We start from the raw sequence: 24,185 nt of genomic DNA, 5'->3' as shown, positions 1-24,185 counted from the left end.
AGTTATCACTCCAAGAATTTGCATCACAACACTGGAAGGAGAAGATGACCTAAATAAGATAGAAGGAAGGCAATTCTGAGGTAAATACTTCACCCCAAATCTCCTTCCTTCAATCCAGTTTTGGAAAACATCAAAATAATGACCCTGAAATTCTTCTGTTATCATGTTATATCCTTTTGCTGGAAACTTTGTTGATGCCTATCTCCAGCACTCATTCAGCAAATATTAATTGGGTCCCTATTGTGTGCCAGGCACTGCTGTAGATATGAATAAGATGCAACAATACCTACCTTCATGGAGCATGTTTAAAGTTGGGGGTTGGTGAGAGCTTGATAAAATGTTAATAGGAACTAGAATTGCAGGATAATTCCAATAAAGCAAGATCCATGTACAATTTCTTCATTTGGCCCCTAAAATGTTTCCCTGGACACAGAGTAAGTACTCAGTATGTACTTATTTATAATTTATAGGCAACATGGAGATAATAAAGAGGTCATTTGTTGCATTAGATAAAACAGACGTGAAAAATTTACTAATACCAAATGAATTAAATGGCTGCTGACACTGACTATCCATATCCTAAGTATTTAATACCAATATTAATTTCAAAGTAAATGAAGATAAACTCCCGTTGTATCATAATTATGAGACTGTTTATTCATCAAACAAATACAGGCCCTGTTACAGTTGTTGGGGGATATAAGAGTAGCTAGACACAATCCCAGTCCTCAGGAATATCACCATCTTTGGGAGGCAGACAGAATATATAAACAGGGAATGGAAAAGTAGTATTAAGCTCCAGGTGTCCTTCACTGTCCAGAGCTCTCCAGATGCATGGAAGACGATTGCCCAACCTGGTCCCAGCGGTCAGGAAAGCTCCAGACAGGAAGTAACATTGACACTGAGTGAAGCTGGGAAGGGGGTTTGAGGCCAAGGGAATCATAGTATGTGCAGTATTCTAGAGGGAGGAGAGCATGGCATGTGAATGTCTACAATTTTGGCTCCTTGTATCATTGTCTAACCAATGTTAGATTGCCTTTAGCATTTTATGTTAATAATAAAAAAAGAAAATATTTTCTCGGAGAACCACTGGGTATCTGTATATTCCTGCTTTGGCAGCGTTGCACTCTCCCAGTTCTCTACTCTCCCCTCAGGTGACTCTTTTCTTGCGTTGTTAAACATTTATCCATTCACTGTGTTTTTATTGAATACCTGCTATGTGCAGGCCTGTGCTAAACCCAGGTAATACAAAGAAAACAGAAAAGTACCTGTCCTAAGTTCACATAAAAGTAGGGGAGGTAATTATTGTACATGTGTGTATGTGTGTGTGTATAATCATTTTACAGTGTGATCTCTGTAATAATCAGTGCAAGCTGAAGGAGATGCTCAATACGTGTCAGACTTTGAAATTGTTTTTATGTGGCATTGGGCTAGCAAACCCTGATGCAGCCTTTTTCTGCTTCTCTTGAAAATATTTGTAAAAATGCAAAAAAATCATGACCTCATGCAGGCCTTAGGAATTAGGATGGTGTTCAACTAGGAAAACTAGAATTGGTATTCCCAAAGAAAATCTGGGAGGATTTTCTAGAATTTATATGATGAATGCAACTTGTCTGATGACATCATATATGACATAAGAACAAAGTCATGTGTGATCCACTGTGGAAAGAGTTTGGACCTCACCACCTTCTGCTCCCTTGCATAAAAGCACAAGGTTCTTTTAAACCTAAAAACAGCACAGCTATTCCTCTACTTTACTGCTGATGGTTGGGTTTTTTGTTTTGTTTTTGGAAAGCAGCCAGTGAATTTAAATTCCTAGATCCCCCCCACGACCCTGTTCCCAGCCACTCTTTCAGTTCATTCCATTTGAAAACTGCCAGCTCAAGAATCCACCCAAGCAGGAAGTGTGAATTAGGAGGAAGGGTGATGGCTTGCATTCTAAGCGTCTGTTAATGGGGCAGATGTAGGAAAGGCTTTAGTAGTCCTGTAAACTTGGGAGGAAGGGTGTAGTTTGCACTACCAGTTCTAGGCTTGGAAAGCCATGAGGTGCTGATCTACCTCAGTCCAACAAAGCTACAGAAAATAAAAACTGCTGTACTTTGCCAATTGGCATTTAGCTGTAGATCTGAAGAGACAAATTCAAGTATGCAGTGAGTGGGGATAAGAGCAAATCACGGCCATGTGCGGTGGCTCACGCCTGTAATCCCAGCACTTTGGGAGGCCAAGCCGGTTGGATCATGAGGTCGGGGGTTCGAGACCAGCCTGACCAACATGGTGAAACCCCGTCTCTACTAAAAATACAAAACTTAGCTGGGCGTGATGGCGGGCGCCTGTAATCCCAGCTACTCAGGAGGCTGAGGTAGGAGAATTGCTTGAACCTGGGAGGCGGAGTTGCAGTGAGCCGAGATTGTGCCACTGCACTCCAGCCTGGGCGACAGAGCGAGACTCTGTCTCAAAAAAAAAAAAAAAAAAAAAAAAAAGAGCAAATCGTGTGTACTGTATGCTGGGAAATACTGAACGTGTGTACCTGTCTAGTTAGAGTAAATGTTGAAAAATAATGGCCCCTTAGAAAAAACCATTACATACGGCTGGACGCAGTGGCTCACGCCTGTAATCCCAGCACTTTGGGAGGCCGAGGCAGGCAGATCACGAGGTCAGGAGATCGAGACCATCCTGGCTAACATGGTGAAACCCTGTCTCTACTTAAAAAAATACAAAAAAATTAGCCAGGCGTGGTGGCAGGCGCCTGTAGTCCCAGCTACTCGGGAGGCTGAGGCAGGAGAATGGCGAGAACCTGGGAGGTGGAGCTTGCAGTGAGCGGAGATCACACCACTGCACTCTAGTCTGGGTGACAGAGTGAGACTCCGTCTCAAAAAAAAAAAAAAAAAGTAAAACCATTACATACAAAGAAAAAAAAATACCATTGTGAACACTTAAAGGAAAGCCCTCTTGAAAATTATTTACTACTGAAACCAAATGAAAATGTTAGAGAACTTTGTAGTATATTCAATAGAATATTTTTAATTTTTTTTTAAGAGACAGGATCTTGCTCTTTGTCACTCAAACTAGAATGCAGTGGTGCAGTGGCCTAATCAGAGCCCACTGTAACCTTGAACTTCTGAGCTCAAGCAGTCCTTCCATCTCAGCCTCCCAAGTAGCTAAGACTACACAGGCACATGTCAGCATGCCCAGCTAATTTTTTAAATATTTTTTGTAGAGATGGGGTCTCACTGTGTTGCCAAGGCTGGTCTCAAACTCCTGGCCTCAAGCCGTCTTCCCACTTCAGTCTCCCAAAGTGTTGAGATTATAGGCATGAAACACTGTTCCCAGCCAGAAATTTTGTTTCAAGGCATATCTCTATGAAATAGGCCAGAAACTTATTAGGAAAGAATGAGTTAAGATGAAAGGACAATGGAATGAGAAAAAAGGGGAAATGGCAAAGACCACAAGACAACTAAAAAGGCAATCAAAGAATTAAAACCTACACTGAAAGCAATAGGGAGTATAATTTTCACTGAAGAAAATAAGATCAAGGCTGTCATAAGACATAACATATGTTTTAAATTTACTCTATAGGAAAAACATTTTGAGGATAGGAGCAATGGCTTATTTACTTTTTAAAATCTCAACAGTTCTTAGGTCAGAAGCTGGCACCAAATAATTGCTTTATGGTCAAACAGTTATTTCAATCACTGTTCGCCAAACGAGGAATGAACAGTGACCTGCCCAAAGTCACAAAGCCAAGAAGTGGCAGAGCTTGCCTTTTAGGATGCACACCCCATCCTTTTAGGATGCAGACTCTGGACTTTGCAAAACACATGGAGGACTATTAAGAAAGGGAGTTTCAACATGCGTCATACATGGTTTCATAGTGAACCATGTTCCTTAAGCTAGTCCTTGCTCTTCTGTTCTTCTGACCACCAACCTTGTGGCTTATCCTCCCACTTTTACTCTAACCATGGTCTTTGGATTTAAACTCTGACCCTGTCTCTTCTCAGTAAGGTACTGGTTTCCTTCCCACCCTAACTGACTCAGATTTCAAAAAAAATAGCCACTCGTGGTTTGACCTGGTTCTAATGCCTTCCACACTAGGTGCCTACCTTCATAAGTAGGAACAGGGCATAACCCAGGAATCTCTTCCTTATGCTTGATAGTATCATTTTCTTTTTGTTCTGGTAACAGTTGACTCCTATCATGTGACTAGCTGTTTCATTTTTCTTTTGATGATACAATATCAGCCTGAAGCACTGGACTAAAGAGAGGTGGAGGAGGTGGGGGATGAGCAGCCTAATAGCATGACTGGACTAGGTACCCCACTATGTAAACATTTCTCCTTTCCACTTGATAAATGAAGCACAGAAAGATGAGGGCTACACATACGATTATTTAAAAGAAGCAGAAGCTTAGGTAATAACAGTTGGTCTCAAAACAGTAAGCGCTGATGATTTTAGGTTCATTAAAAACAAGATAGACATGCCTCCCCCTCCCCCCAAAGAAAAAGGCTTACTTTTAAGGTAAGAAAATGACACAGTCACACATAAAGGTAGATGAATATAGGCCGGGTGCGGTGGCTCACGCCTGTAATCCCAGCACTTTGGGAGGCCGAGGTGGGTGGATCACGAGGTCAAGAGATTGAGACCATCCTGGCCAACATGGTGAAACCCCGTCTCTACTAAAAATACAAAAAAATTGGCTGTGCGTGGTGGTACACACCTGTGGTCCCAGCTACTCAGGAGGCTGAGGCAGGAGAGTCACTTGAACCCAGGAGGCAGAGGTTGCCGTGGGCTGAGATCGCACCACTGCGTTCCAGCCGGGTGAGACAGCGAGACTCCGTCTCAAAAAAAAAGATAGATGAAGATAAATACTCACCATCAGGAATAGTTGCATGTTTTAGGGATTTTTTTGGTGGTTGTTTTTATTTTAAATGTTTCGTTGAATGGTTTTTACCACTGCAAAGCAGTAAAGAGGGCCCAGGCTTTGAAATTGGACTTATGTTTGAACTTGTCTTGAAGATATACCAGTGTATGACCTTTGGCGTGTTAACTCTGTGCAGCTGATCTGCCCATGAGGAAGCAGGAGTAGCCCAGGCTTCTTTGCAGGGTCACTGTCAGCGCCAGATGGCAGGTGTTGGCATGATGGACAGACAGCACAATAATGCCCTTGAATTGGCAGCTCCTGTTTGGTGGCCTTTACTTGCACCTTTATGAGATGGCCAGCAGGATCCTGTGTGGCTTTTGAACCCTGAGCAGCCAGCCTTGGGCCTCCCACTTTAGCCCCAGAACTGACTGGACTCACCAGCCCAAACAACCAGCCAGAGAAGCCCACCAGTCCCTTGGTCCTCATAGAAAGCAAGTTTCATACAGCTCTTGAGAATTGATCTTCTTTGTTCAAGTCCTTGGCCCTCAGTTTCCCCATCAATACAACAGGAAACTCAAATTTGGTGTACCTTGTGGAATAGCTAGTGTTGTAGGAATTTTGAAAGAATCCTTGCCTTCTCGTATATATGAGCAGTTTCTATTCATAAAAAATTGGCGTGGCCTTTGTTTTGTGGTGTTTGGGATTTTTAGAAATTATTTTCCTGAAATAGCCACTCAACCACTCAACAAAGCAAATGACCTTGGAGACATATCGGGCCCTGAAAACACACCAAATGCACCCTATTCACCATTGGTTGAAACATGTTTTCTCTGCTTCATGTTAAAAGTACAGAACTACCCAGAACAAAAAGTGATTTTCTGCTTCTTTGAAGAGCTGTGACTTCTAACATCAGAGCGTATGCTACTCAAACTGCTGGAGAGGTTGAATGCTGCTCCAACAACTCTTCAAAGCAAGCACAGGGATAGTGTGTATGTGGAAGACCAGGAGAGAGTCAGGGAGGAAGCACTGGGAGATCTTAGCCAGTTTCCAAGGGACTGAATCCCAGCTAGCTGTAGGCATCGCTAAACAGATCCAGATGTGGAAGGAGTCAGCAACTCGGGGTATCTGCAAGAGCTCAATAGAGAGCAGAGGTTGCACCCCTGTGACTTTTCTGATAGGGAGATGGATGATAGAGCTGGAAGCTCATGAGCTAATTGAAGTAGCTTTCAAGTGATGTATTTATAAGCTTTGGAAACACATGGGCTCTTCGATATGAGTTTGTGGAAGTTTTTGCTGTTATTTAACACTGATTTATTCAGCCTTTTTTTTTTTTTTTTTTTTTACATATTTTTGCTTATGAAAAATCAAATCCTATAACAAAGCTTAATATCTTCAGTGTCTTTAACTGGTTTTCTGATTATATTTATATAATCACAATACCAAATTGGTGTTTTCCAAATTGGTCACAAATTTTACTGAATATATATATATATGTTTTACTGAAAATATATATTTTTATTTGTATATTTATATATAAATTTACATCTTTACATTTTATTTAAAATATATATTTTACTGAAAATATATATATATATTTTACTGAAGTGACTAATTTGCCAGCTGGTATTGTGATTTTTAATAGGTATCATTTTTCAGGCACCTGATGTACCAGGCACCATGGTAGATGCTTTCCATGTATCATCAACAGCCTTCACAACAACCCTGCAAGACAATGTTGTTGTCCCATTTAAAAGAAGAGAGAAACCGAGGCTCAAGGAGTTTAAGTAGCTTACCCAGAGGAGAAAAGGGTATAAGTGGAACTGGAACCAGTCAATTCAAACCTGGGTCAATGACATTCTTTGGGGAAAAAGAAAAATAAAGAACTAGATCTTTGTCATTGTTGTTGTTTTCATTGCTTCTGCTTTGTTTTTAATGTGCCTGGCATCTTTCTTTTTCATTTTAATGACTTTTTAAATTCTATCACAGAATCAGACTTTCCTTTCTTACTGCTCCTTTATCTTTCCTATATACACTAAACAACAAGTAAAACCAGGGAATGGACTATGGGCAGGAGTGTTTCCCAAGGTCATGTGGCATGATAAAAGACTGAGGGGCGAATCAGGTGGAATCTACTGGGAAGGTCCAAGACATAAACAATGCAAAGGAACTAAGGCCAGAGGACCAAGGATAGAGTCCATTGTGTATAATCTTGGTGTGCAGACCCAACAAGACAGGGTTAGACAACAGCAAGTGTGGGCCAGAAGAGTTGTACAGACCAGCTTTGAGAAACAGCGTATGAGCATATCAAAATGGCTTAGACTTAAACCCTCAGAAGCAATGCAGACAAAGTGTGAAGGGCCTTTGGGTAAACAGCAAACAAAGTAGTGTTCAAAGTAGAATTCTGTTGGTGTGGAATTCACCAATAGAGTAAGGTCATGAGGGGCAGTGTCCATCCATCATTTTTGCTTGCTATAATAAATTACACAAATCTAGTGGCTTAAATTTATTCTCTCACAGTTCTGCAGGTCAGAAATCTAGGTTGGTTCTACTGGTTCCTCCGTAACCAAAGAAAGTGTTCACAAGGCCAAAATCAAGGTTTTTATTGGAAGGTTCTGGGAAAAATCTGCTTCCACACTCATTCAAGTGGTTGACCTAATTTAGTCCCATGCAGTTGTAGGACTGAGGTCCCTGTTTCCATGTTAAAGGTCAGCCAGTGGTCCTTCTCAGCTTTCAGAGGCCTCCTGCATTCCTGGGCCCATCACCCCTGCCACCATCTTTTAAGCCAGCAAAGATGGGTCAAATCTTTCTCATGCTTTGAACCACTCCAATATTTCTGCTTCATCTCTCCTGTCTTCCTCTTCTGCTGTGTCTCTTGACTGACTCCTCTGTCTTTCTCTTCTGCTTTTAAGAGCTCATGTGATTACTCTGGACCCAACCAGAGAATCCAGGATAATCTCCCTATTTTAAGGTCATCTGGCTATTAAATAATTCTATCTGCCCAGTTCCTTTACAGCAGGGCCTCAGTTAGTGTTTAATTGAATAACCAGTGTACAGAATATTGAGGGGACATCTTTAGGATTCTGCTTACCACATTGTGGTAGCACAGTCATCAACATTTCTCAAATGTGGATGGGATTTAGGCAATGCCAAATGTTAGCCTAGATTCCAGACACTTACTGAAACCTCTAAATATTTTTGGGAAGATTTGTGCCCCTTTATCTTCCAAGTGGGTGATTGTCTCAGACCTGTCCTCCAATGTCCCTTTTCCCTCCAGAGGCTTCCTATAAATCTTTCTCTGATCCTCCTCATTGCCTTGTCCATCAGCTCCACCTTCATTATTGACTGAGCAAGCAGAGCATTTCTGCCTCTCCATTGTGTTCTGGAAAGCTTTCAGTGAATTCCCCTGAGCCTTGGATACCCCCATCAAGCTCTGATGACCATAGAAAAATCTCAGGACTTGTGAATTCCATTTTCTTGTCTTTTGTAATCTTTCGAGATCCCTTGGGAAACTATTTTTAAGTCTTTTTTTTTCTTACTAATATATATAAACACTTCAATTCTTTTAACAACTAGGAAGGAAAAAGTTTAATTGCTAATACATTTATTAATAATCTCAACTATTTTAGAACCTATGAACCTATAATTTATAATACCAAGGTTTAGAGCAGTCATTTCCACAATTTTTTGTGCATTAGGACTGTGGTAAAATGCAAATTGCTGGACCCACACCAAAGGTTCAGTAAATCTAGAGTAGGATCCCAGGAACCTACACTCGACTAGGATCCCAGGAAAGAGTTGAGAGAGGTGCTGTAGTTTAGACAGCTACTAAGTTGCAAGATTTAAGCTGAAGTCCAGGGTGCACAGTAAGCATCTGTCTCTTCTTTTTACAGTGAATGGAAGTGTGTAGGTTGAGAAGTACTAAGGCTTCCTCAAGGAGTTCTTGCAAGAATCCCCCCACTATGTGTCCCTGGGAACTCAGGGGCTTCTCCATACTCCTGCATGCCTGTACCTTTAATATCATGGTCCCAGTGCTGATGATCAACTTCTGCCCTGGCTTCCCTACACTGAGCGGTCACTAGTCTCCAGTGCCCCTCATTAATATCCTCAGTAGTACCAATAGCATGGTGAAAGAGATACGTTATTCCCATATCCCAGTAAATGAATGGGATTGAGCCTTTCATGCAATTCAAGAGAAAGAGAATGAACACTTATTAAGAGAAAGGGAAAGAAAATGAACACTTATTTTATTTTTTTAATTTTACTTTATGTTCTGGGATACATGTGAAGAACGTGCAGGTTTGTTAAGTAGGTATACATGTGCCATGGTGGTTTGCTGCACCTATCAACCCATCATCTAGGTTTTCAGCCCCGCATGCATTAGGTATTTCTCCTAATGCTCTCCCTCCCCTCCACCCCACCCCGCCACAGGCCCCAGTGTGTGATGTTCCCCTCCCTGTGTCCATGTGTTCTCATTGTTCAACTCCCACTTATGAGGGAGAACATGTGGTGTTTGGTTTTCTGTTCCTGTGTTAGTTTGCTGAGGATGATGGTTTCCAGATTCATCCATGTCCCTGCAAAGGACATGATCTCATTCTTTTTTATGGCTGTGTAGTATTCCATGGTGTATATGTGCCACATTAAGAAAATGAACATTTAAGTGCCACCTCCGTGCACAGTTGGCACCATAAGAGTTACAGGAGTATGTAGCTCTTGTAGACTCAGTACAGCTTACTGAAAAAAGTAATTCACTTTGCAAAGATAACTCATGTAATCCTTACAAAAATAATTTGAGGTATTATCCCTTTTTTGTGGATGAAAAAATTGAGCTCATAGATGTTACAAAATTCATATAGTGTCATGCAGCTAAATTAGAGAAAATGTCAATATTTAAACCCAGGTGCCTTCCTCTAAAGCTTATTCTTTCAATTGGCATACACCTCTAACCTCAAAAATCCCAATATTTACATAAGTGCTTTATATTCATAATCTAGGAGGTTAAAATTAGGCAATGCAGTTATTTGCATTGTTTTGGCCATTATATATAGTTTTCATGCACCCTAATATTAATTGTAAGAGCTTTCTCTTATAGTTCTCTTCATTACACAATATCCAAAATAGATAAAATGTGCTTACCCTTGCAACTCTCCCATCGGGCTTCCCTACACATTTGTCTGTCTCGCCCAAACATTCGAAGTAGGCACAGGCACATCAATAAACACACTCTTTCTACTCATGCTTCCTCTCCACTTCCTCTTGATGGAACCGTTCAGCCTCCAGCTAGGGAATCAGTTCATCTGGCCTATCCTAGCCTTTTCAGCCATTTCAAAGCTGTGCCTCCCCCAGGACTTCTTTGGCACTCCCAGGGCACTGTCACGATCTCCCTTCCTAGACAGCTCCCCGAGGGTCCTTTGTAGCCTCTCAAGCAGTCTACATGGCACTCCTTGCAAAGTTCCGTCAGGGGTTGACTGGGCTGAGGTCCCTGGCATTTGAGAGAAAATTAAATGGACTTAATGATCATCTGCATATCAGATGAGATGTCAAGGAAACAAGGACCTCAGACCACAGTGTCTTTGCACTTGAGAGATAAATATCTTTCGCTAAGTCACATTTCAATACCATGGCTCTAGTGTTAGTGGTGAGGGAATATTGGAAATGGTTGTGTGAGAATTGTGTTTGCAGCTTCCCTTTTGATACTGAATACCTTCTACATTATGATCCATGCAATAAATCTCTTCTAGAATTTCTTCCCAGGAATAATTTTGTCTCCCTTCAAGGATAGCTATGTTTTATTTATCAGAAAAAAGCTGTTTCACCCTCATGTGTCCCTTTTTGCCATAGCTGCTAGCAAGCTCAGGATTTAAATTTAGTGCTCAATTACATTGATTATATCATTCTCAGTTTCTGGGGAAAAAAATTATCCTCCCTTTTCTCCTCTATGATTTCTGAGCTCTGGAGGCACTGGAAATTTAGAGAAGGGTCCATGATAACTTTTTGCATGAATACCAATGCTTTTTGGAAATTCTCGTGGATATCTGCTGGGGATTAAGGAAGTTAAATCCAGCTATGTCACACCCTTTCTTCTCTCTTATGGATTCTTACTAATTGAGAAGAGTATCAGAACCCATTACATTATCGGTATTATTATACAAAACACTGGAGTTCCTAATAAATATTGTTAGGGGAATGCATCTTATATACAAAGTCATATTTTACCCCCACTCCCAGCACAAATCATCCAAATCTGGTCTTTAGGAGTGGGTCAGCCACACAGAGGATCATGGCTTAATCCTCTTCCGATTGATGACCAGAGAGAGGAAGCCAAAGGGAGGCAGCCTCCTGGACAGGCTCTAGAACAGTGCACTAAGCCATGGCCCAGCAACTTCCCTAGGAGACCTAATAGCAGAGGTGCTGTTGAGGCCAGGCCACTACAAGAGAGACAGAGAAACCACGTGTGAATGGTGTTCATGACTAGTGATCATTGCCAGGACCACTGCATGCTAGCATGGTGCAGGCAGCTCGCAGAAAGTGTTCAGCTCAGGGATGTTCAGCTCATGACTGGTGTTCATGACTAGTGATCATTGCCAGGACCACTGCATGCCAGCATGGTGCAGGCAGCTCAAAGAAAGTGTTCCGTTCAGGGGGCTATGACCAGGCTGAAATCCTGCTTACTCTGCACCTTTTTATAATTCATACTTCCAGATGGGGTGCCTTTTTCAAACTCAAGATAAAGGCTCTATATGAGGTACAGGGACCCTTCCTTTTACCCTATTCTCATAAAAGCCACTTCTCTGATGAGAAAGGGTAAGTTTCGGGATGGGGGGAGGGCAGCTGGGAGCATGGAGCAGGTGACTAAAAGTGTTCTTCCAGTGTTCTTCTCTCTTGGGGCATGGTCTCCTCCTCTCTGATTGTGTGAGGAGCTGAGACAGTAAACTTTGTCCACCTATACTTGTAGAATTTAACAAAGAAGGATAGGACATAAGGAGAGAAAGTGGTGTCTAAAAGGGGAAAAGAAGCATTGAATTGTCACTGGTTCATAGTTCACAGTGCTGAGTGAATTGTCACTCAGCAAATATTAACTTAGTGCTTACTGTGTTCCAGGCACAGCACTGGGCATTAGAGCTTTGGTGAATAAGACAAGCAAAGACCATCAGAACACCTACATTCTGGTGTCCATTCTCTGTGTTCCCTTAGGCACATTATTTCCTCACTGTGAAATAAAGTTCTATAATGTCAGCATTTTTCATGTTCTCTCTGAGTTCCAGAATTCTTACCATATGCTTAGGTCTCTGGGAAATTTGTGAAGGATGTTCTTTCACAGTTAATGGCTTAGGATGATGCAGCACCAGAGTTCTTCTCATGTCTCTCACTTAAATTTTCCATCTTCTTGTGTATTAAAAATCAAAGCCATCATTCTAATCTGATTGCCCAATTATTTGCCAAGAAAAACTGTCAGCAGGTAGCTCTACTGAATGTAGGAATCCCCACATCAACAGACCTAGATAAATAATTCAGCATAGCTGGAGCATAGGATACAGAGTGAGGAGGGACAAGAGTAAACACTGGAGAAGAAGCAAGGGCGAGCCCAGGAAGACGCACATGAGACAGTGAAGGCATTTCTACTGTGAAATGAGGGTAATGGGGAGAATGTTTTACAGGGAGTAACACGATCAGATTTGCACTTAAGAACAGTCGATCTAGCTCTAGTGTGGAAAGGAGCACAATTAGAAACAGTGAGGTTTGCTCAGGGCCTCTGTCAGCAATTAGGAAGGACATAATGGTGGCTTCAATTAAGGAAGTGAATGACAGTAAGGATCAAGAAAAGGAGATGCATTCAAAAGAGATTTGGGAGATCAAACGTACAAGACTTTGAGACTGCTTAAATATGGGAAGACAGGGGGAGGTCAAGAAAGATGGCTCCTGGCCAGGCGCAGTGGTTCACAACTGTAATCCCAGCACTTTCGGAGGCTGAGGCGGTTGTATCATATGAGGTCAGGAGTTTGAGACCAGCCTGGCCAACGTGGTGAAACCCCGTCTCTACTAAAAATACAAAAAAATTAGCCGGATGTGGTGGTGCACATCTGTAATTCCAGCTACTGGGGAGGCTGAGGCAGGAGTATTGCTTGAACCCAGGAGGTGGAGGTTGCAGTGAGCCGAGATCGCACCACTGCACTCCAGCCTGGAAGACAAAGCGAGACTCTGTCTCAAAAAAAAGAGGGCTCCCGAGTTTCCTGGTTTGGGTAACTGAATGGTGCCTGTGCACTGTCATAGGCCAATTGCAGTGGGGTTGAGGGTGAAATCTGGAGAGAGTAATTAAATGGGGCCAGAGAAGATGAAGGAAGGGACCTAGGCAGACCACTCAGCTCCCCTATTTTGATGCAAACTGTATGTCCATACCTGGTTGAGCTCAGGACAACACACACCATAGGAACTGAGTAAATGAATGTTGGTGAATTAATTTTATAATGTGATAATCTAAAGTGAACTATGGTGCTGATGCCCACAAAAGTTGGGCTCAGCTTGAAGAACCCAGCAGCCCTCACCCTTTAGAAATGTCCCAAAAGAACACCTTGATGAGTGGGAGACATGAAAGCAGTACTGTGAGCAAGTCCTGATGGCATACAAATCCGGCATCCTGTTCAGTTCTGGACTCTCGCAGAGACTGACATACTCCATATAAACATCTGATTCTGATTGACTTTAATGAGATTCCTTTGCAACCCACAGATTCTAAGTTATCCCCTAGTACGTATAATATTTGTAAGAGACATATTATTTTACCCTGGATTGGACACTGAATGCTGTTACACTGAAGTCTGACAGTAGCAGAACTCAAAACAAGATCATCTTGTACTAGAATGCCACTGTTACGTGTGGATTTCTTGTAAGCCACAGAAAATAGGTATTTGTAAGAAAAGAGAATGTTTTAAAATAAAAGGTATTTAATTGTCATCTAAGAAATATCAAACATAATCTTCCTGTGGTATTTGTTTTGTTTTTGTTTAAGGTCAGGGTATTTTCTTTTGGGGAGGAAAGGATAGTTTTTCCCAGGTCTGGAGATTAAACAACTTAATAGGCATTTCACGTTCCGCTCACAAAAAGGAGATTTGCATATGAACTTCTTTCGGCAAGAAAACACATCTGAACGTATTTCATGGGAACTATCTTTATCCACGGCAGCGTCTTTTGACCATCTTCTTCTTTTCTTCCCTTCATCCCTGCAGGTCACCGGATTGAAACTGTCTCAGGACCTCGATGATCTTGCCATTCTCTACCTGGCCACAGTTCAAGCCATTGCTGTAAGATACTGTAATGCCATTTTTAAAGAGACTTAGAGCCATCAGTATACTCTAGGCCCCTGGCTCCCCAAGATACAGCACATGCTTTTGTGACAGAGATTCTTAATTAAAAGATTATTTGCAAAAAAGAGATTCTTGTATGTCTGGAAGGAAATGTTGATGAAAGGCCTCACCTGCTTTAACTAATAACCTCACATAACTAAAAGCTGAAAGGAGTTAAAATCTGTGAAGATTATACTTGTCATTTATCTAATTTGTCTTCTAAATTTAATTAAATAGAAGCAAGCAAACAGATGCTATGTATGCTTGCATTAAGAAAAGTTGTTAAGAATGTCTGATTTATAAAATACATTATATTGTTCACTTTGCAAAAGGATTCATGATAAGGGTCCTTTAAATAGTAAGCATCCTTAGAACATGAAAGTGTTTGTTTTTAGATAATTAGCTGCTTAACTGAGGTTAGGATGATTAGGGAGGAAGAGGGGAATTTAAATCTAAAATGTTAGGAGTTTTTACACTAACGATAAATCAAAAATGGAAATGAAATCCTAAAAGCTTAACCATTGTCTAAAGAATCTTCTTATCTAGAGGTAGCTATGGATGGGCTACAAGAGGGTTCTAATCCTGAAATCACATCCAGAAGGTTGTGTGTGTGCATATGTTACAGAGTGCATTTTAGGAGAGTAGATCATGGCTTTCGGGGTCTCACAACACGTATGTACCCGAAATTAAGTTACTCCAGTGAGGCTTAGCCACTTCTGAAAAGAGAATAGGAATTAACAGAAAGGAAAAATCAGTTTATCCAATTTTAATTCAAAATTTATTTTTCAGTAACACCTGTTTTAAGCAAATATGTTTAATGCTATGTGTACATATATGATATTCAATTATTCTGTTTCTTCACACAACTGTTTTCATAACTTTATTCCTTTAAACTATATGTATATTTATTCACACCACCAACAGAAGTGCTTTTTTAATGCTCAGATTTGTCCAGCCACCATGTATGTGCAATAAAGAATGGAACCTCCCAAATAGTAATAATACTAATACTGAAGGGATATAACTTCTTTAATGCAACTGCATAGAAGTATGGAATCAGTCAACTTGATTAAACAGCCCTTTTAGATTATACACTAGTTTTACTATATCTTCCTGAAGCAATTTTCTTATTGGTCTAATAGCTTGGCCAATTCAGTGAAATCAGTCAAATATCTTTATGCATGGAAACTTGGTCAAAAGCACACAATTCTGACATCTGTAAAAATGTAGGAAATCAATAGTAAGATGAAAATAGAGAAAAAAAGTGTGCATCAGTAGTAAAGATAATTATTTAGCTGTCCTGCTTTATAATAATAATGATGATTATGATGATAATAATAAGTGAATTAAGAGGGTTTTTTTTTTTGTTTTTTTTTTTTGTTTTTTTTTTTTGAGACAGAGTCTTGCTCTGTTGCCAGGCTGGAGTGCAGTGGCACGATCTTGGCTCACTGCAAGCTCTGCCTCTTGGGTTCAACGATTCTCCTGCCTCAGCCTCCCGAGTAGCTGGGACTACAGGCACATGCCACCATGCCCAGCTGATTTTTTGTATTTTTAGTAGAGATGAGGTTTCACCGTGTTGGCCAGGATAGTCTCGATCTCCTGACCTGATGATCCACCGGTCTCGGCCTCCCAAAGTGCTGGGATTACAGGCGTGAGCCACCACGCCTGGCCGAGTTAAGAGGTATTTTATAGGCCGGGCGTGGTGACTCACGCCTGTAATCCCAGCACTTTGGGAGGCCAAAGAGGGCAGATCACGAGGTCAGGAGATCGAGACTATCCTGGCTAACATGGTGAAACCCTGTCTCTAGTAAAAATACAAAAATTAGCTAGGCATGGTGGTGGGCGCCTATAGTCCCAGCTACTTGGGAGGCTGAGGCAGGAGAATGGTGTGAACCCGGGAGGCGGAGCTTGCAGTGAACCGAGATCGCGCCACTGCATTCCAGCCTGAGTGACAGAGCAAGACTCCGTCTCAAAAAAAAAAAAAAAAAAAGAGATTTTATATGTGCCAAGCACTGTGCTAGGTACATTACACACATTATCTGATTTAACCTTATTATGTAGATATTATAATCCCTATTCCACAGACTAGAAACCTAAGCCTCTGTGTGATTAATTAATGTGCAGGGCCATATAACTTGTGGCAGAGGTGGGATTTGAACCCCCAGCATTCTAAAACAAAATTAGATATGTGAAGTACAGTCATCTGCTACATAACGTTTTGGTTAATGAGGGACTTCCTATATGATGTTGGTCCTGTAAGATTATGATACTGTATTTTTACTGTACCTTTTCTATGTTTAGATATGTTCAGATACACAAATATTTACCATTGTGGTACAGTTGCCTACAGTATTCAGTACAATACCATGCTGATTTTTTGTATTTCATTTCATCCCTGCAAAATAGCACCCAAAGATACGACTATATATAGAGAGAAATTTGCTTAACTTTCAGTTGTATAAGTTTGTAGCCCAGGAGCAATAGGCCATACTATATATAGCCTAGTATAGTAGGTAGTAGGCTATACCATCTAGGTTTGTGGAAGTACACTCTATGATGTTTGCATGACAAAATCGCCTAACAGTGCATTTCTCACAATGTATTACCATGCTTAAAGGACACTTGACTGTATTGAGGAACTTTTATTTTCAGATTTGTTAATGTTATTGTATAAAAGATTCATATAGTAGAATGAATAGCTTATATTGAAATGAATAATCTTGGAAAATCAGAGTGGTGTGATACTCCCCCTTTTGAGCACATGCTAAGAGGAGGACATGAAGGATGAGGCCAAACAGGAGGGACCAAGGGGCACCATCACATAGTGGTAATGACAGTTACCTTTCGTCAGACACGACTGTGTGCCAGGCACCAAAGAGAGTGCCTTGCCTGCTGGTAGCTTAATACTGTAACCCTGTAAGTAGGTGGGTTTGTTCTCATTTTACAGACAAGGGGAGGACCATTTGCCAAGGTCAAACAGCTAGTGTACCGTAGTTGGAATCTGAACCTTTCTCCATCTCACTCCCAGGCTTCTGCTCTTTCCACTTTACCATGCTGCATTTTCCTTTGATCTGTTTGTAAAAGCTACATGGGTGAAATAAACTTTCAGATATTCCTAAGAATCGTTTTTACTTAATATATATTAGAAAATATCGTTAATTTGGCCAGGATTGTCTCACAGAGGTCCCTTTCCTGGTAAGAGTACTGCAGCAGAAGTCCAGAAATGTATAAATGAGGTTAAACTTAATGCAGGCAGGAGAGGGGAAAAAAAAAAACCAGCTACATTTTCTCAAGTACCACACACTTGGAAAATCAATCTTGTATTTAATGGGCCGTACATGTATTAAAAGCTATCATATTTATTCTGTCCATTGTCTTAATGACCTTTATAATACCATGAAAGCAAGGCATTTTAAGACAGAGATTTTTTTCGATAAGGCTTTTTTGTGGAGTCAAGTGAATTGTGAGGGGTTCAGTCTGTTTTGCAAATGTATCTGGATGTGCTGATCTTTTAGGCAAAAAAAAATGTGCATTTTAATGAAGTATTCTGATAACAGATATTTTCCCATAATGTTCAACTTGGGGAAAAAAATGTTGTTTCATTAGCCCTGAATATTGCCGGAGCACTTATTTGTTGTCGGTCAACTGAAAGTTAAGCAAATTTCTCTCTATATGTATTTGCATCTTTGGGTGCTATTTTGTAGGGATGAAATGAAATTAAAGAGGATTGTAATCAGGTTAACTTGGGACTGTGCAAAACCCTCCATGAAGTAAAATTCTCTCTTGATCATGCTTAATTGAAAGACCTGTCAACCACCCGGTTTATCCATAGCCTGTTCATCTATAGTTTTCTTTGCAGAACAGACCCTTAAAAGCTACTATTTGCATTTGAAGTCTCTTGATTTGCATTCGGTTCTGTACATTCCCAGTGGAATAGCCTAATTTTAATTTAAATTTATCTGTGAAAACATTTTTTCCAGAAAGGTGAGCACAAAATCATTTTACACAAAGCCCTTTGGTGGGGCATTTCAGTAGAGTGGAGTATTACACAGATTGGAGTCTGGGACACCGAAAGGGAAGGTCCTCTAAGGAACCGCCAGACTGAGTGGGAAATTCCAGCCGACAATACCACATGGGGGAGAGACAGGCTGTCTGTCACAGCCCCTCTGGAGGGAGTGCCTCTCATTCGGATCATTTGTTTCCTTTTCCCAGGAAATGTGCTTTGTTTTATTCTTGTCTCAGGCCTGTTAATCGCATGCCCCTAGGTCCCCGCTTTTAGAAATATCAAAGATACCAGTTTTGCCTGACATTTCCATACAAATTAGCAGACAGCTATTCTCCCATTCCATACAGACTGTATTGCTTAGTCAAATTATATATCTCCTAAGTGGGGATAACAATATGCAGGTTTCACATTTGCTTTAAGATTAGAGATGCTATTAAAGTGCACAGCAGAGTGCCTAGCATATAGTTGATAACCAGAAGAACTCTCCTTGTACGCACCTTTCGTGAGCTGCACACTCTTCTACAAGTTTTACCTTTGCTGCCTACAGCAGCAGCCTTGTATGGTAGGTATTACTAGATATCATCAAGCCTAAGACCACATTTTTAATTTTTTTGCATGTTGACATTTCTGACAATCTATAGAATTTTTAACTAAATGAATATGATACTATTATTCCCATGGCAAAAAAAAAAATGGCAATTGAGTTATAGAAAGGTTAAGGTACAAGAAATATGTGAAATGCCTAAATGCCAGCCTGGGTTTTTTGAATTCAAAACTCATGCTCTTAGCTACTATAGATTCATGCCGTTAGAGCAGACTGGGTTTGCCCAAAATCCACAGGCATCAAATGATCCATGGTGGACTTCAGGCATCTGTAGACCTCCTGAAATTATTCATAGTACTATTTTGTATGTGACTTTTTTTTCTGGGGAGGTCAATAGGTTTTGGCATATTGTCAAGGGGGTTCATGACCCCCCAAAAAGCTTAACAAAGAACATCTGGGAATAATCAGCCCTAGTTAGTATGTAGGATCTGGCCTTATATGGCACAACATGTTTGAATTTTTTTAAACACACCACATCTGTGGATTGTTTATGAGGCCCATGTTTTACCTAATCCATATTTTTACCAGATTCATGAATAGCTTCAACAAACCCTAAAGACCTCTGGGCTAGAACTGCTGTGCCTTTTGCTCCTGAAGTGCCCCTGTCCCTCATGATTTATGCCAAACCAATTAGGATTTCATGTCCTATGGTTCCCAGCTCACCCTCTGACCACTCCTGTCCCCAGGTTCCCCCATCCCTTGGGGTGACAGCTCCCCAGACAGCCTTGTCAAAGGAGGCTTCATATACCCCCCCACCCTCCCCAAGACATGAGGTCAGGGCAGCATCCTGCTGACTTCCAAAACCCTATTCCTTTTTTTTTTTTGAAACGGAGTCTCGCTCTACTGCCCAGGCTGGAATGCAGTGGTGCAATCTCGGCTCACTGCAAGCTCCGCCTCCCGGGTTCACGCCATTCTCCTGCCTCAGCTTCCCAAGTAGCTGGGACTACAGGTGCCTGCCACCACGCCCGGCTATTTTTTTGTGCTTTTAGTAGAGACGGGGTTTCACCATATTAGCCAGGATGGTCTCGATCTCCTGACCTCGTGATCCACCCGCCTCGGCTTCCCAGTGCTGGGATTACAGGCGTGAGCCACCGCGCCCGGCCCAAAACCCTATTCCTTACCTTGGCTAAACTCCTGATTCTTCTTGCCCTCAGCTAAAACACCTCCTCTCCCTCACTACATTCCTAGGTTTCAACCTGAACAATACTGTCACACTTTCACTAAAAACCAAGATATTGGCTCATGCCTTCTTCTTGGTGGCTATGCCATCTGTGGAGACACATTGGCCTCCCAGATCCTTGACTTTCTTATCTCTTCTGACTTCTCTTCCCTCCTTTTTAGCAATTCACTCCCAGGTCTACACCTAGGACTTTGACATCTCCCCAAATTGCTCAATTTCTAAACATTTCAAAGACTTGCTACCCACCAAAAAATCCTCTTCCTCTATTTTTTCTGGAGCCCCTTTCCCAAACATCACCATGTGGCTGCCCCCTTATGGCCACATCACAGTTCATCTTTTTGTTTTTAGTCCTTATCCCAACTAAATTTTGATTTTCGAACTCTAGTTTTTGAACTTCCAAGTAAATTAAGATTTTTCAGATGTTCAACTATCCTATCTAAAACTGAAGAATTCTACATTAAGATTCACTTCCATAACTCTAAGGCAATAACTGTTTTTACTGAGTTTAATGAACTTAGCAAGACAGGGATGAGGATAATGCATATTAGGAAGATATTAACACACAAGGACTGAGACACAAGGCTGAATTGAAAATATGGTGAAGCCTGAAACAACCAGGGAATGGATTTGGCTCAGAAGTCTCCTTTTAGAGAACCACTACCTGGTTTCAGGCAATAGCAAAGGTAATTTTAGCCCTTAGCCACCCTGAAGCCTTGGATCTCACCTTCTTTATGCAGTTAGAGCCCTCTTTCCATGATTCTGCTGCTGGATTTTTTGGTGCTTTTTCTAAGGAAAAAGCCTTTAGTTCCCATTTAGTAAAGGAAGACTGACCAAGATACCATTGACTCTGTTTCAGAGTAGTATTGCAATCACTCCTAATACAGGGCCTGGGCTATAGTAGACACTCATTAAATATCTGTTTGAATGAACTGTGTTACCATTAACTGTGTTGACGTTGTCAACTGTTTTTGTCAGTGTTGTGTAACTACTGATAGAAGGAAATGGTATAATTAAGAGGGTTTTGGAATCAGTCAGGCCCAAGTTGCAATTCCCACTCTGTGATTTAATTAACTGTGTGATCATAGACAGCATAATCTCTGTGAGTCTCAGCTTTCTGAGATAGTGTATGTAAAGCTTAGTACAGTGTCCTAGCACTGAGTAAACATTTAAGAAGTGTTCCCTAGTGTTTACTTTTGTGACTACACTGATGCTATCTTCTGCTTTTCCTTTCAAGTTGGGGACTCGCTTCATTATAGAAGCCATGGAGGCAGCAGGGCACTCAATCAGTACTCTTTTCCTATGTGGAGGCCTCAGCAAGAATCCCCTTTTTGTGCAAATGCATGCGGACATTACTGGTAAGTCTGGGAAAGAGGAGAGAAGGTCATTTTTGGCTTGGCAGCAAATGGGCATGGCCAAGTTCTGGGTGAGGTGTGAATAGGAGGATATATGCGGTATACCAGATTATTAAAATAACCCTGAAGTCTTTATATTCACGATGGAGAAAGTGACTTCTATGAAGTCTTTATATGCATGATCGAGAAAGTGACTTCTGTGTATATCCAACCATTGAATAATGGTGAGAAATAACACGAGAGAAGTTGGCCAGAACTAGATCTTTTATTTTATTTTATTTTATTTTTTTTTTTTTATTATACTTTAGGGTTTTAGGGTACATGTGCACAATGTGCAGGTTTGTTACATATGTATCCATGTGCCATGTTGATTTCCTGCACCCATTAATTCGTCATTTAGCATTAGGTGTATCTCCTAATGCTGTCCCTCCCCCCTCCCCCCACCCCACAACAGTCCCCGGAGCGTGATGTTCCCCTTCCTGTGTCCATGAGTTCTCATTGTTCAACTCCCACCTATGAGTGAGAACATGCGGTGTTTGGTTTTTTGTCCTTGCGATAGCTTACTGAGAATAAAGGACTATAAATCATGCTGCTATAAAGACACATGCACACGTATGTTTATTGCGGCACTATTCACAATAGCAAAGAGTTGGAACCAACCCAAATGTCCAACAACGATAGACTGGATTAAGAAAATGTGGCACATATACACCATGGAATACTATGCAGCCAGAACTAGATCTTAATTCAAGCGTTTACACAACAGTTTTGAGTACCTCTTCTGATCCACACATTGTGGAGGATATTGAAGATACGAAGATGAATAAGGCATGATTCTTGCTCCCCACCACCCAGGAACTCAGAGTCTATTGAGGAAGGGAAACAGCAAACAGGCATATTAAAGATAGTATGGCAAAAGCTTGGAGTGAGAAAAGTACAGGGTATCATAGAAACATAGTGGGGTACCTTGTCTGGTTTGGGACCTAATGGCAGCTCAGGGCATGTGGTCTCGAAGAAGTGATAAGAAAGCTGTCTTGAAGAAAGAATGCAGAGGCTGGATGCTATAGGATCTGTGGGTCTGATTGCAGACTGGGAATTTGAGCCCTAAGACCTTGAGATCCTGTGATTCCTTCTCAGCTCGTCAGAATCAGGGATCATAATAGAGATGCAGGGAATCACAAATAATGGGCCGAGCTCTTTGTGATATCAGCAGACAGTGGGGGAGAAGGGTCCTTAGCAGAGCCCTTAGGACCCAAGAAAGGGGCCCCATTGGCAGGAGGCTTTCTGTTGTCGCAGAGAGTGGCCTGAACCTCTGTCTCTCTGGACCTGATACCCTCACCCCTTTTACTCCTTGCCCCTCTAGTGTCTCCAGGGGACTGGAGACCCATTATCTCCCAGGACCCATCCCTGGGTGGCCAGGTACCACCAGGGCAGGGCAAGGGGAGGGAAAGTGGGGGAGGACTGTACCCATCCCATAGTCCCAACTCCAGCCTGATAAGAGCCCACTTGACCCTACCTCCATTTATCATTATCCTTTGCTGTCCCTCATCCCCTACTTTCTTACCTCTGACTTCTGGGCAGGTCAGAGTCCCTGCCCCATTATATCCTCCATCCCCCTCCAAGCCATACAGATTCCTGCAGATGAGAGCCTTGTCCAACATGATGGACGTAACTGATCTCTGCACATCATGAGATGAAACTAAGTAAGTCACTTATTCCCAACTTAGAGACAAGCAGACTGAGGCACAAGTCTGAGGACAGTGAGAAAAGCATACAGTCAGCTGGGCACGGTGGCTCACGCCTGTGATCCCCACACTTTGGGAGGCCGAGGTGGGCAGATCATCTGAGGTCAGGAGTTCAAGACCAGCCTGACCAATATGGAGAAACCCCGTCTCTACTAAAAATACAAAAAAAAAATTAGCCAGGTGTGGTGGCACATGCCTGTAATCCCAGCTACTCGGGAGGCTGAGGCAGGAGAATTGCTTGAACCTGGGAGGCGGAGGTTGCAGTGAGCCGAGATTATGCCATTGCACTCCAGCCTGGGCAACAAGAGCAAAACTCCATCTCAAAAAAAAAAAAACAAAAAAAAAAAAACATACAGTCTAAGGGCAGAACTATTGTGATGTGAAGTATAGAAAGTATTACCATTAACCAAGCACCTACTATGTGTCAGTGTGAATCACGCTGTAGACACTTAATCCTCCCATACCACCAAAGGGTAGAAATCGGTGCCCCTATCTTACAGACAAGCAAGTTGATGGGTGGGTAGGTGAATTAAATTGGCTATCTAAAGTCAAACAGCCAGTATGGGGCAGGACCAGTATTGTAACTGCGGTGTGTCTGGGCCCACTGTCCCTTTGTACTGTACTGCTGACCCAGGTTTCTCGACTTTTCTGCCAAGTTTGTAACCAGTTGATGATGACCTCTCTTTCCTGAGGTGTCCAAAACCCTATAGAAGTGGGCCGTTCAAAGCAGGAGGAGGAAAGACATAAAAAGAGCCCAGATTGCCTTATAATTGTCCTCAGGAGAAAAACCTTAACATTTTATCTAAAAATCAGCTAGCTAGTTCAGATAACATTCAAGCTTAAAATTTGATCTGTGACATTCCAATTTCTAGCCTTCTTTTTTGTTTTTTTTGTTTTTTTTGTATTTTTTGGTAGAGACAGGGTTTCACCATGTTGGCCAGGCTGGTCTTGAACTCCTGACCTCAAGTGATCCACCCGCTTTGGCCTCCCAAAGTGCTGGGATTACAGGCATGAGCCACCACACCCGGCCCCAATTTCCAGCGTTCTGATAGCCAAAAAACTTCCTATCTGGATGCAAGAGGAAAGAGGAAAGTCAGCTTTGG

At 41.7% G+C, this 24,185-nt stretch overlaps 1 protein-coding gene across 22 annotated transcripts in view; it reads left to right on the top strand.

The window, feature by feature from the left end:
• The window catches only part of FGGY (FGGY carbohydrate kinase domain containing), a 456,399-nt gene that overhangs the window by 329,539 nt on the left and 102,675 nt on the right, over window positions 1–24,185 (top strand). For 21 of the 22 annotated variants that reach the window (XM_055235132.2, XM_063613860.1, XM_063613861.1 and 18 more), the window contains 2 exons: window positions 14,079–14,153; window positions 21,220–21,340. In XM_055235132.2, coding sequence (XP_055091107.1) covers window positions 14,079–14,153; window positions 21,220–21,340 — 196 coding nt within the window. Of the gene's footprint in view, window positions 1–1,067; window positions 1,155–14,078; window positions 14,154–21,219; window positions 21,341–24,185 lie in introns of all 22 variants that reach the window. The other variant, XM_055235136.2, reaches the window with a different exon arrangement.

Source organism: Symphalangus syndactylus, chromosome 19, assembly GCF_028878055.3.
Source record: "Symphalangus syndactylus isolate Jambi chromosome 19, NHGRI_mSymSyn1-v2.1_pri, whole genome shotgun sequence".
Classification (NCBI taxonomy): Eukaryota; Metazoa; Chordata; class Mammalia; order Primates; family Hylobatidae; genus Symphalangus; species Symphalangus syndactylus.
Note: the sequence above shows the minus strand (reverse complement) of the source record. Positions and strands in the feature narration are given on the sequence as shown.